At 37.7% G+C, this 13,747-nt stretch overlaps 1 protein-coding gene across 10 annotated transcripts in view; it reads left to right on the forward strand.

The window, feature by feature from the left end:
* farp2 (FERM, RhoGEF and pleckstrin domain protein 2) overlaps window positions 1–13,747 on the forward strand; it is a 360,413-nt gene that overhangs the window by 127,635 nt on the left and 219,031 nt on the right. For all 10 annotated transcript variants that reach the window (XR_012370688.1, XR_012370689.1, XR_008646476.2 and 7 more), the window contains exons 4-7: window positions 843–885; window positions 971–1,049; window positions 1,134–1,231; window positions 1,321–1,435. Coding sequence is in view for 6 of the 10 variants with exons in the window: in XM_055213942.2 (XP_055069917.2) it covers window positions 843–885; window positions 971–1,049; window positions 1,134–1,231; window positions 1,321–1,435 (335 nt within the window). In the remaining 4 variants the exon portion in view is untranslated. The remainder of the gene's footprint in view (window positions 1–842; window positions 886–970; window positions 1,050–1,133; window positions 1,232–1,320; window positions 1,436–13,747) is intronic.

The following is a 13,747-nucleotide window of genomic DNA, read 5'->3' on the forward strand; positions in this document are numbered from 1 at the left end:
AAAATGTTGAAAATGAGAGGTTTGGGCTTATTATGTCCACTGAAAGTCACTTAAGTCAAAGTTAAGTACCGAAAAAGGTACCGCTGGGTACCGGTATCGAATTCCAGGTACCGGCATCGGAACCGGTACCGGTAAAAATGTGAAAGGTACCCAACCCTAATCAAAACACTCTTTCAAACACTCTATGGAAAAACATTATACCTTTCCATAAATTGTGGGAGACCGTCTTTCGGCAGAGTGAAAACAAAACGAAAAAAAGCAAATTGCTCAACCCTGTGCAACAATGTAAATGGTTCGTGTTACAACTAACCTTGTGCACCCCTACTACTGTAATTTATTTTATTCTTATTTTTTTTCAGTGGTGCATTAGGTTTTGAAAATGATATGAAGCATATTGAAATTTGAATAGTAAATATGTTGGTATCCCTAGCCACATCAATACAGCACCTCAAAACAGTGTGTTTAAAGGCGGAGTCCATGATGTTTGAAAGCCAATGTTGATATTTGAAATCACCTAAACAAACACGCCCCTACCCCAATAGAATCTGGACCTTCTGTTGATAGACCCGCCCCACACATACGCAAACCGGCATTTGATTTGATTTGATTGGCTATAAGTGTGTTTTGGTAGTCGGCCCGTCTCCTTTTCCAACGCGTTTTTCAAACATCGTGGACTCCGCCTTTAATGCAGGCAAGCACAGAGGTTACTCAGAGTGTGTATTTCCTGAGGTATTTAAAAAGCAGCCCATAATAACTTTCCACAAATCCATTGCTTTGAGATTGTAAGGGGATTAAATGCTGTAATGCCAATCTTATTACTCTGAACTGTTTTGTTTCTACAGGTTTGGATTGAGCCCACCAAGCTCTTAGTGAAACAAGTCAGACGTATGTACACTTTCTGCTTTGTGTTGTCTTTAGAGATTAGATGATCTTTAGGTATTTGAACTGTGGTTTTGCTGGCTATCCACAGGGCCAATGAATACACTCTTTCGGTTGTCAGTGAAGTTCTTTCCTCCAGATCCTGGTCAGCTTCAGGAGGAGTTTACTAGGTATTGTGTTTTTAGAAATCAACATCTATATATTTTATGCTAATGTAAATATGTTTGAAAATATGTGGTATGCATTTTCTACAGGTACCTGTTTTCCCTGCAAATCAAGAGAGATCTAATAGACGGCAGACTGAACTGTACAGAAAATACTGCCGCTCTGCTTACTTCTCATTTGGTGCAATGTATGTATGTTAGTCATAATGAAATTGTGTACCTTGATTCGTATCCTTTGTGTTTTTTAAGTAGTTTTGTTTATCTTCCCTACATACAGCGGAGATTGGTGACTATGATGACTTCGCTGACAGGGAGTTTCTAAAGATGAATAAATTGCTGCCGTATCAGGACCGTGTACAAGAGAAGATCATGGAACTCCACAGCAAACTAACGTGAGACTTTGTGCACTGATTTCTTAAATTTATGTTGGTCTGTTGACAAGTACAGCTTTATACTTTGCAGCCAAATTTTATTTTGAGTTGCAACTATTGTACGCCTAACAGGTCTATTTTGGACAATATTTATCTAATTAGGGATATTTTGGAGGTCTCTAGACTTAGGGATGGGGCCGATCCGATCCAGTATCGGTATCGGGACCAATACCTGCGTAATTCACGTATCGGATTTTCCGATCCAACATGCTTAGATATCCGATATCCGAGCTGTCTGCGCTTTAACGTTGTCTGCTGAAATGACTCCGAAAGTGATTCCCGCCGGCAGGCTGCAAACTGTGGAATGGACCTCCTGAACGGAGGCACGGCTCAACGAGACACAGTTATGAGACACGCCCCCACGCAGGAAATCCATTCCGCAGTTCGCAGCCAGCTGGATAGCGCTGACTGAGGCTAGACAACATGTCCGCTGTGTGGAAATTCTTTACCTTGGAAACACCGCAAAGCAAGATGGCAAAATGCAATGTTTGCAAAGCCGTTATTCAGAGAGGCGGAAGCTCCCTCGTCATGCTCTTTAACATGGTGTTTTTTTAAATGTTTGATTGCGTTTGTTGTGTTGTACGACAATCAATTTGAAACCCTTACAGTTGCATATTTGTTTTCAGAATGGGATTTTTCCTGTTAACAGGATTCCCTGTTTTTCTGACTTCCTTTTCTGACCTTAAATTTACCTCAAGTTGCCTTTTGGGACATACATGCATGCATACATACACATACATATCATACTTGCCTGTTGAGAGGAGTTTATTTCAGTATCATATAAAATCAACAATAATGATAATTTTAAATGCAGCAAATACAGCGCTGATATCGGAATAGTATCGGTATCGGACGATATCCAAATTCAGGTATCAGGATCGGATCGGAAGTGAAAAAATGTGGATCGGTGCATCCCTATCTAGACTATTGGACCTAGATACTGGGCTTATTTCTTTAGACCAGGAAAAGGCTTTTGACCGGGTTGAGCACCATTATCTCTGGTGTACGCTAGAGCAGTGCTTCCCATTCCTGGTTCTTGAGGCCCCCCTCCCAGAAAGTTTTAGATGTCTCCTTATTTAACACACCTGATTTAACTCATCAGCTTGTTAGGGAGACATGTTTACCATTTTGAAGGAGGTTGATAAGTTGAATCAGGTGTTTTAAATAAGGAGACATCTAAAGCTTTCTGGTAGGGGGGCCTCGAGGACCAGGATTGGGAAACACTGCGCTAGAGGAATTTGGGTTAGCTCTGGTTTTCTTGCCATTATTGGGTTTTGTATGAGGATGTTGAGAGTTTACTCAAAATCAACGGATATTTGAGTGCTCCTTTTAAAATTCATAGAGGTATCTCACGACCCCAAATGTGCCATGATTAATGTTATTTATTTGATGTTTATGCGCACTAACAAAAGTGCGCTTACATGTAAAAATCCATTTTAAATTGTTAGCTAATGACTTAAGTTACTGGGATCTGTTAGGAGTGTATGGGAAACCAGTGCAAAATCTGTGGACGTGTCACAGTGATGTAAAATTTTCATACCATTTCATCTCTAGTTTGTACTTTTTACATTTACACTTCAAGTTAGGTATGAAAAGCTCATTGGATGGAAAAGCTCTGAAAGCTCATGACAGCTCGTTGGATGAAAAGTGCCCTTCCTTTTCCATATTTTTTATGCCATCATATCATCATAATTAAATGTTTTAACAGAAATCTCTAACAGGAAAAGCTGCGTGATGAAGTGAAACTACATGGTTAATAAACACAAAACCTACGCACTCTACATAATATTAAAGGGGACATTCCAGAAGACTTTTTTAATATGTCAAATAAATCTTTGGTGTCCCCAGAGTACATATGTGAAGTTTTAGCTCAAAATACCATATAGCTAATTTATTGTGGCATGTTAAAATAGCCACTTTATGGGTCTGAGCAAAAATGCACCGTTTTTGTGTGTATCCCTTTAAATCCAAATGAGCTGCTCAGGTGGGCGGAGTCTCAAGCGCTAACGCTGTATCAAGAGGGAGATTCTCTCACAAAAGAAGTTAATAAGCGATGTTCAGCATTATATATTTGAAAAAGTTTAAAAAGTCAATCATCTGTTTTATGCATACTAAATACATGTTTATCAGCAGATGGGGAATATTGTGGAATAAAAATAAAGACTTTTAGGTCTCATGCTGCTAGTGTTTAACAGGCACAATGATTTTCAGCATGTTACAATAAAATAGACTTCCACAAACACTCAGAAGTTTACTTTTTGACCAAACCACACGAGCACATTTAAATGATCTGTAATAAAACAACATGTTTAATGCTTAAACTTTAGAGAAACAGATCAAATAACATGTGGAATGATTGAACACATTCACGTTTCTATCAGTCTCTCACTCTCAGTCTTGTAACTCCTCGTATTCATTTGAAACTTCGGAGAAACATATTTATGCTTATTGTGTGTATGATAGTGAATACGCGTTGTTCTCTCACTCTGTTTCGTGCAGTGCATTAATCCTTGTGTTCATTTATATAAACTTCAGAGAAACATATTAAACATACTTGTATTGATGAAAGTGAACCATCGCGTTGCTCTTTCTCACTCACTCGCTCTCTCTCTTGCACTAAGGTAACGTTCTTAAACCTATAGAAAGACCATTAAAACTACAAGTTATAAGATTGTAGGCTACTGTTTGTGTTTGAGGGAATACAAACGCGTTGTGCTGTCAGTCATTCTTTCTCTCTGTCTCTTGCACTCGCGAGGCCGCTTCATGGTTGGACAGTGCAGATGAAGGGGAGGTATCATTATAATAAGATCCCCTTAATACGTCATGGGGGGAGCGAAATCCAAATGACCTATATATTCACATGCTTGCAGAGAGAGCCTTACCAAAACAAAGTTACAGGGTTGCTATTTTTCATGTTTTCTGGGTTGGTAGAAGCACTGGGGACCCGATTTAGCACTTAAACATGGAAAAAGTCTGATTTTCATGGAATGTCCCCTTCAAAGTGCCCATATTATGAAAAACTCACTTTTTCTGTGTTTTGGGGTGTTATTTTGTGTCTCTGATGCTCCCACACGCATACAAACTTGGAAAAAAATCCATCCATGCTGTTTTGAGTGAGATACAGGTTTCTGAATGTCCTCTGCCTTGAGTCTCAGATTGCGCGAGTTCAAACTCAGCTCCGTTGTGACGTAACTAGCTGTTTCATCACATCCTTACCGCCCCGGCTTTTCTGACGAGAACCCCCGAGCCTCTTATAACTTTACGGTCCGGACCTCCCACTAGCTTCTAGCAATTAGCATGCGGTCCACAAGCAGTATACATCCCCCACCGGGTCTTAATTTCTGTAACTTGCGAAAATAATGCGTTTGAAAATGTTTATAACGGGAATATGTTAGCATTGTCCAGGGAAAACGAGTGTATTGTTGAGACTGTTACATCACAATTTACTCTGGAATCTTTGTGTGTCATGATGAGTTTGACACACCGAGACCGAGCCTTACCGCCCCGGCTTTTCTGACGAGGCTAACCCCCGAGCCTCTTATAACTTTACGGTCCGGACCTCCCGCTAGCTTCTAGCAATTAGCATGCGGTCCACAAGCAGTATACATCCCCCGCTGGGGCTTAATTTCTGTAATTTGTGAAAATAATGCGTTTGAAAATGTTTTATAACGGGAATATGTTAGCATTGTCCAGGGAAAACGAGTGTATTGTTGAGACTGTTACATCACAATTTACTCTGGAATCTTTGTGTGTCATGATGAGTTTGACACACCGAGACCGAGCCTTACCGCCCCGGCTTTTCTGACGAGGCTAACCCCCGAGCCTCTTATAACTTTACGGTCCGGACCTCCCGCTAGCTTCTAGCAATTAGCACGCGGTCCACAAGCAGTATACATCCCCCGCCGGGTCTTAATTTCTGTAATTTGCGAAAAAAATGCGTTTGAAAATGTTTTATAACGGGAATATGTTAGCATTGTCCAGGGGAAACGAGTTTATTGTTGAGACTGCTACATCACAATTGACTCTGGAATCATTGTGTGTCATGAGTTTCTTCTCCTGGAGTGTACTTATTAGTAATACTTTTCTGCATGATTTGTCTGTTGGCAACATAAACCGTTAATAATAATAATATATAAAATAATAACACAGTATGGTCTGTACTGCTCACAATATCACTATGCACACGCACATGACGTTAGTAGTGGGGCGTGATCAAAGGAGCAGCAGCTCATAAATATGTAATGACTGGCTCAAAACGGCACAATCTGAAATGCCCTGAAACAGAGGCTCCTAGACATGGGTAACAATCAGTGTTGTATTAAGTACTAGAAAACAATACTTGAGTAAAAGTACAAGTATTATACTAGAAAAAGACTTTGGTAGAAGTGAAAGTTGTCTTTTAAAATATAACTCAAGTAAAAGTCTTAAAGTATCTGATATATACTGTACTTAAGTATCAAAAGTAATTTTCTGATATTTAATGTACTTAAGTATTTGAAGTAAAAGTAAAAAGTTTTTTTTTTTAAAGCAAGCGGTTAGAACTTTGATTGTGAACTTTATTGTGGCTTTCTTATAGTAAAGCATATTCAGGGTTCCCATTATCTTCTTAATCTCAATCATCAAATAAAAATCTTTTTTTCCAAGACTTTTCAGGCACAATTCTCTTAAGTTCAAAGAGCAAACAGCATATTTTTAGAGCTGACATCAAATAAAAAAGCAGAAATTTCACTTTTGTATGAACTTCGGGTAAAAATGAAAAATAAATAATAACTTATTTATTTCAAAACATGAGCATATTTTTGAAAAAAGTGGAGTATCCCTTTAAGTTAGCTGCTCTACTAAGAAAAACATGCCAACTCGTTGAGTGGCAATGAAAGCAATGTGACTTTGATCAACAATGCAAGCGTACATTCACAATGTATAACATTAGCACAACATTATCCTATAGCCACTGAGTTTTGAGTTAATTAACATAAAAGGAAATCTCAAGTTTGGCAAAACGTATGATGCTTTTGAAGACGTGAATACAGTCCTTATACTTTCTTTATAACCTGCCACTGATTAACAGCAGTTTTTAAAAAATATTTCTCAATCTAACATTAGCCTACCGGAAGGAATATTCGGCCGGCAGTTATGCTGTTACCATAAACAGTTAAGCGGGTTTCAGTTGAGAGTTCTCTGTGAATTAAATAAATCCATGGGAAAATCAGCGGTGTAACGTTAACGTTGACGTTTATTAAACATGTGCGCCTGGCCATCACATTAGACAGATAATTATCTAATACGGCTTATGATAACTAATGTTTAATCACATTGACATTGTGGCTTTACTAAATAACTATTTTAACGTACCTTGATGTGATTCTTCAGGTTGGACGGGGAGTTTTTAAATGACAAAATGTAAGTGATTTTCGGTAGGCTTAAGAGGCACTTTATTCTGTAATCGTGAATTTTTAATTCCAATGTAAAAAAACAAATACGGCCACGGGTGTATAACGTTAGCTTTCTCACCCTGTTCATCGTCGGGGTGGTCATTTACGATAGCGGGAGGTACTCCAGTAGGTGCATTCATTGCAGTTTCAGTTGTGCTTCCTCATCCTTTGCCAACACTACGCTAAAATAGAGTGTGCGTGAAGTAGAGTGTGCGCAGCGTGTGTAAATCAATCTAGAAGCACTGATTCGCCAAAACCTCCCTTATTGAGTGTGCGGAGCGTGCGTAAATCAATCTAGAAGCACTGATTCGCCAAAACCTCCCTTATTGAGGTCGCACACATTTCTTCTGATTTTATTTTGTAGTAACGAGTAACGAATATGCTTAGTGGGAATATATCGTAGTAAAAGTATACATTTTATCTAGAAAATGTAGTGGAGTAAAAGTGAAAGTAGACATAAATTTAAATAGCGAAGTAAAGTACAGATACGTGAAATTTCTACTTAAGTACAGTAACGAAGTATTTTTACTTATTACAACACTGGTAACAATCTTTTCCTACAAGCTATTTCGAGCAAACAACTTTTGAAACATGCTTTATGGAACTCATACACCTATTTAACTTGTGGAAAAGCAGTCATAAGATGGGCACTTTAAGCCTTATATACAACACAAATGTATTATACAACCAACATGCATATATCTGCACAAAATGCAAGACTTAAACTATGTTATGAGAGAAGGTTTAACTCCCATTGTGTATGTGCACAATAACAGCGTGCTTTGAAACACATCTGGTCAAATCACAACCTTCATAACATTAAAGGCAGGATAGGCAGGAATTATCTAAAAAACTTTTTTACAAGTTTGTTTAAACTGTCTTTATATACCAATACATAACCAAAATGCAAGTACTCCGAAAAAGAGAGTACAAAAATCGAGCGTCTGTAGACCTTTCACGACTGTTTTAAACACAGCCAATTTTTCCATTCACTCCACCCCCTCCCTTCGGGGTTTCTTCTAAAGCCACGCCCTCAAAACACATGAACGGGCGACGCTGACCGGCTCTGCTGGGAGAAGCATTTACCTCAGACGAACGGAGAGGAAGGAGCGCGGTGCATGTAGTAACATCATGTCAGAATCACATGTAATAATACACCTAACTTTATCACAATGAATATAAACAAATAGGATGGCTTTTAGTACTCACTATTAAGCTAGGATATCGATACTGGTAGTGTTTAAAATATATTTTGTTTGATTTGGTAACAAACAAGCTAGTTATATTTATAAGACAAAGTTAAAAACAGATTGCATTGATACAAGTTTTTTTTTATTACCATCAGTTACACTGATGAAGGTGAATTTCGTGGAAGATTCATAACATACAGTGTTTTGCATGGAAGAGTTTCCATGATGAAAGCATTGTTGACTCTGATGAGGACTACACAATGGAGACAATACCGCTACCGCATCGCCGACTCGAGGAAAAGCCACGCGATATTTACTCTTGTTTCATTTCCTCGTTTATTCCTTTTTTTGCCTTGTTTGCCTTCGCTGACTGCATATGTAGGTATTGTGAGTTCTGAATGCTCTTTCTCTGCCGTACTTTTGCTCTTACTAGAGTGCCTCATGCACGTTCAAATCAATCGGGTGTGCGCATGTCTGGGCAGATCCCATACCAACAGGGGTGGTGCCATGGTCGCGAGAGAGAGTGATAGTCGTGCAATCCAATCATTTGTTTTGTCCCGAATGGAAATAATTAGCTGTGTTTAAAATAGTCGTGGGAGGTCTGCAGACGCTCGAGTTTTGTACTCTCTTTTTCGGAGTGCTTGCATTTTGGTTGTTTATTGGTATATAAAGACGGTTTAAACAAATTTGTAAAAAAGTTTTTTAGATAATTCCAGCTTATCCTGCCTTTAGGCAGTTTTAAGTATTTTGCTATCATTTTAGCAATTAGCTGTGTCGTGTTGTTCTCTCACCTGTTCTCAGTCAAGATATGCTCGTATGGCTTTCTGGTATCTTTTGACGTTTGATGTTTAAATATGAAATGATATGAGTGAACTTGTGACGGCGCTGTACATTTTGCATCTGACTGACTGTATTTTCGTTCTACCAAAGTGAATCCCAAAATCACGGCATCCTTTTAAACCATAGTGCCTCGCCTCGTGATGTGAGGTGTGTTCAGTTTCACAGCATTGCGTGGATCGGCGCGTTGCTGCAATGCTGGTGCACTGACTTTATCTGTTTGTTTTTTAATCATGCATGGTAACGTTACTGATGTCATACGCCGGTCTGCGTAGCTCAACACAACGTCAAACACGCACCCAGTCTTTACTACAGCGCTTGTAATTCTAACTAGACATTCAAATGCGCCATAACCACAAAAAAATAAACCCACATGATCATCGTTTTCGTGATCGATCATCGATGCCACGCTCAGGTACTCAAGCAATCGAGCACTCGTGCCAATCCCTAATACCAAGTAGGTCTATCTTGGTCCTGTCCAGTTTAGTTGAAATCATTAACCATGCGATTGTGCATATTTTTAAAGTTTTACTTTTTATGGGAAGGTTGACATTTGCATCCTCAACAGGTGAGTCTTCCGGGCATCTGCTTCCCTCGCTCAGTTCTTACTTAATAAACAAACGTGAACTAATAAATAAATAAATACACTACCCGCTTAGGAGAGATAAGAAATATATCAAACATCAAAACACAAGTGTATACGTTAAACCTAAGCCCAACATAAAGCAAACAAAAACCGCCTCAAAGAGACGATGAGAGATGCTGCCTGGTGCATGGGAAGGCGGGCCACCGAGAGAGAGAGAGAATACAATTTTCGCCTCGGAGCCTTTAATCCGGTAACCCTGATGACGTCACATAATTCTCACATAATTCTCCCCTACAAAGTTCACCTACGGACTCAAAATAAATCACAAATATAATTTTAATTTAATTTTAATTTAAAAATATATATATTTACACATAACAGTTAATAAGAAAGTTTATCGTTTATAGTAACATTTTAAGCGATTTCAGATACTAAAGTGAACTGTTTTTGGTGCGCATACGTGCACAACCTCAAAAGCCCACGCACTGAAACGTGCGTTTCAAAAATCACGCAAACACATAATTTCTTTGGGCTTGACAGGAGATATACGCACAAATGATCTTGTAATACCACCGTCTCTGCAAGTATTCTCATAAAAACAGTAATTTATTTTAAGTGAGCAATTGATCATATGTGTCACCGGTGTTAAAGGAACAGTTCCTCTTATAAGAAATGCTTATGTTTAAGTCATTATGTTAATCAAACTACAGAAGAAAAATCTGCTTTATTATTATAGCTTTAAAAAGATCAATTATATTTAATTTATAGAATGAAAACAGTGTTATATGAATTTGATACTGTTTCTCTACCTAATCAATACTGTTAGATTACTTTATTTGTAACTTTGTTCTTTTCTATTTTATATGCTTGTAATTACTTGATTTGTTCTTATTTTATTTTCCCACATCACTTTTTTGCTTATCTGAAAATTATTCAAACCATGACTCAAAAACCATAATGTAATTCATTTAACCAATACTATATTGTAAAATTAAATAATTTTAAATTATATATTGGCTTTCAGGTCCACCCTATTCCAAGGCCAACTTAAAATTGTATGGCCTTGCGACTGATGGTCAGATTATGTTAGATGTAAAATAGTAAGGGAATGCTACTTGTCACAGCTTTACACATTTATCAACCCATTTAATTAAACATGGTTTTTGTTACTAGTCAAATGTTTACATTTGAAATTTACAAACTAAACATCTATTACAACATGTCCCCTAATGAGGCCGTAATATTTATTCTGGAGTCCCCCCCACCTCGCGGCCCCATCAGAGCCCACGTCGCACCCTTCTCACCTTTTTCACCCCTTACCCATTTTCATGCCTGCCGTAAACAAAAGCATATACAGTATTACATTTATATACAGAGGGACATTCTAGTCCAGTGGTTCTCAAACTGGGGGCCGGGGGTGCGAAGGAATGTGCCATACACAAGGGGGGCCGCACGCTGAAAAAGTTTGAGAACCACTGTTCTAGTCTAATGCTAAAATAATTCCAGTACTTACTTTGCCAAAGCGCCTCCGCTATGCTTCCCCAGTATTTATATTTTACTCTCTATTATGGTAGTCCCTTGAGGAAACATCATAAATTCATATGTTTTGTTGCTATAGCTCCACAAACCTTTCCTCTGTTGCATAATTTCACCTATCAGTATTGGTGCCATTGTCTCTCTTTTGTTTAGCACAACATTAGAGATTTATTTATTTAGATCCCCATTAGCTATTCCATAAAGCAGCAGCTATTCTTCCTGTAGTCTTACAATTTTTTACACACACACGCTAACAACACATATACACTATACATAACCACATAACAATAATACAATATAAGCTCTTCTATGTTCAAAAATATTATCACTTGTTGTGTAAAATATAATAATCACATGACAATTGCTTTAACTCATTATACAATCATTAGTAATTACATAATTACAGTTACTCCAAGGTAAATAAATACAATCTCAGTCTTTTAGAAAAACATTATGACTCTCTAAAACCAAAAATAACGGGAGTGAGTTTCATGCCATTATTGCTCTATAACACAAGTTGCTTTGTGCGACAGACAGGTAACAAAAAATGCCCTTCACTTGAATGGCGAGTGGAATAAGTATGAATGTCACTGAAAAAAAATCAACCTGTTATAAATAATTTCTGGTGCTTTTGTAATAATTATATATTTTTAAGAATTTAATAAGAGAATACTTAATTCTGCATCTTACATGAATCCATGCTAACTGATTATGCATATCCCTAATATTTGTTCTAAAAGAACAATTTAGAACAAGCAGAGATGCTTTATTTTGTGCTATCTGTAATCTGTTTAAATTCTTCTCTGTAGTTGTACCCCAAATGATGGACCAATAGTCCGGATGACACAAAACAATGGATTCAACCAAAGTTTTCCGTATACGAATCGGTATGCATTTTCTGCAGTGTTGGACTACAGCCATACTCCTGCCCATTTTATTCAATATTATACTGTTCTCAACTGATATGAAACGGCAAGCTAAGCTTGTTCATTTTTTTCCAATTAACAGGCGATGTGTTGTACTTGACAGGTAATTTTAATGAAGTAAAGGTAAAACTGAAATAACAAACACATAAAAAATACAGGTAAGCAGGGCTTGACATTAACTTTTTTTCTCAACAGCCAAAGTGGCTAGTTGTTTTCCAAAGTTACAAGCCATTCAACATTTTCACTAGCCACAATTTTCCTGCTGGTAAAATAATTTTTATATGATTAAATTTGACTTTGGCATCCTAAAATGACTTTAATTCGAGCAAATTTACTTGGTTTAGCTAAATTAGATGCAGCTTGAATTTCAAATGCAGTCTGACCACCCAAATTAAGACAAAATGTATTAACTGGTATATACCAGGTATATCAGTATAGATCATATCATATATTTAGTAAGGCATAAATAGATTAACTTTGAATGAAAGTATTAAAAGTGGAGCAGGGATGTAGAAGATTACCTAAAAGATAAACACAAAACCCCTCGACAACCACTTTAAATATTTATTAACAATAGCAGTAAATACTGTCAAGAAATGTACATGAATTGTACTGTCAACTTGTTTATGCGGATTGTATTTATAAGCTTGATCGTGGTTTCTGTTAAAAGTTATTTAAGACTTTTAATGACAAATGTCAAGAGGGCATTATTGTTGCCCAAAGTAGTCTACATTAAAATGATGTGCGAACCTCTCAGCTGGCGGGTTTCCTTTGATTTCGTGTGCATTCAGGTATGCGCTGAATTTTTCTCCGCTCTTGCCCTGAGAGTGTGCACGCAAAGGATATCTCTTAAATCACTTCCATGCAATTGTTTTATCTTTCCCAAAGTGTGTATGCGCTCAGACTGCGTCCTCTTGTGCATTCGCAAATCCATCAGCTTTTGCGCGCTCTCTGTGCGTTGCGCTGAGTGCAGAGTGCTAAGGGGAGTTGTAGTTTTCAGTTTAGCATTGCTCATTGTTTATCATTTCGCATAACTTTTAAGAAAACTACAATAAAAAAATTATATTCAACCTGCCAAAGTGGCTAGTGGGATTGGCTGTTTTACCCGCCACAGCCGAAATCTACCTGCATTTGGCGGGTAGGCGGGTGTTGATGTCAAGCCCTGCAGGTAAGTATTTTCTGTATTACCATTAATTAATAAATAACGTCTTTTTTCCCCTTTACAGGTTACACTTTTAATATGTCTTAATTAAGATACAGGTGAGTAAACAAATAAATAAATTCAGCACAAACACATAATATATTGCTCCTAAATTAGGTCTTAAGTTATTAAATTAAATATACTCACTGATGATACCCCATGACCGAACAAAAAGATGGATGGATAAAGATGGTATAAACTACATGTGCTTCTTCAACATGACCGTTACTGCAGCACAAAAGGAAATTATCTCACCCCATGAAATCTGATTTACAAAATAAATTGCACACCTTTAAAATAAAGGCGCTCTACAAGTCTCTTGTAACTTCTTAATTACTCCACACTCCCCACCTAGCATGTGTAGAATGCCATATATACTTAATCCTAAACAACCTCTAACTCCAAAAGAAAAACGACCTAAGTCGAAGAAGAAATAAGTCCTGGGGGGATGGTGGAAGGTCACCTTTACTTCCACCTTCCTAACTAGCCCATCTTTACTCTGAAAGGCCTTTGCTATTACTCCCATTGACTATTCATGTCTTTTTGCTGGTTTGTCCTGTATCAG

Source organism: Misgurnus anguillicaudatus, chromosome 8 (assembly GCF_027580225.2).
Source record: "Misgurnus anguillicaudatus chromosome 8, ASM2758022v2, whole genome shotgun sequence".
Taxonomy (NCBI): Eukaryota; Metazoa; Chordata; class Actinopteri; order Cypriniformes; family Cobitidae; genus Misgurnus; species Misgurnus anguillicaudatus.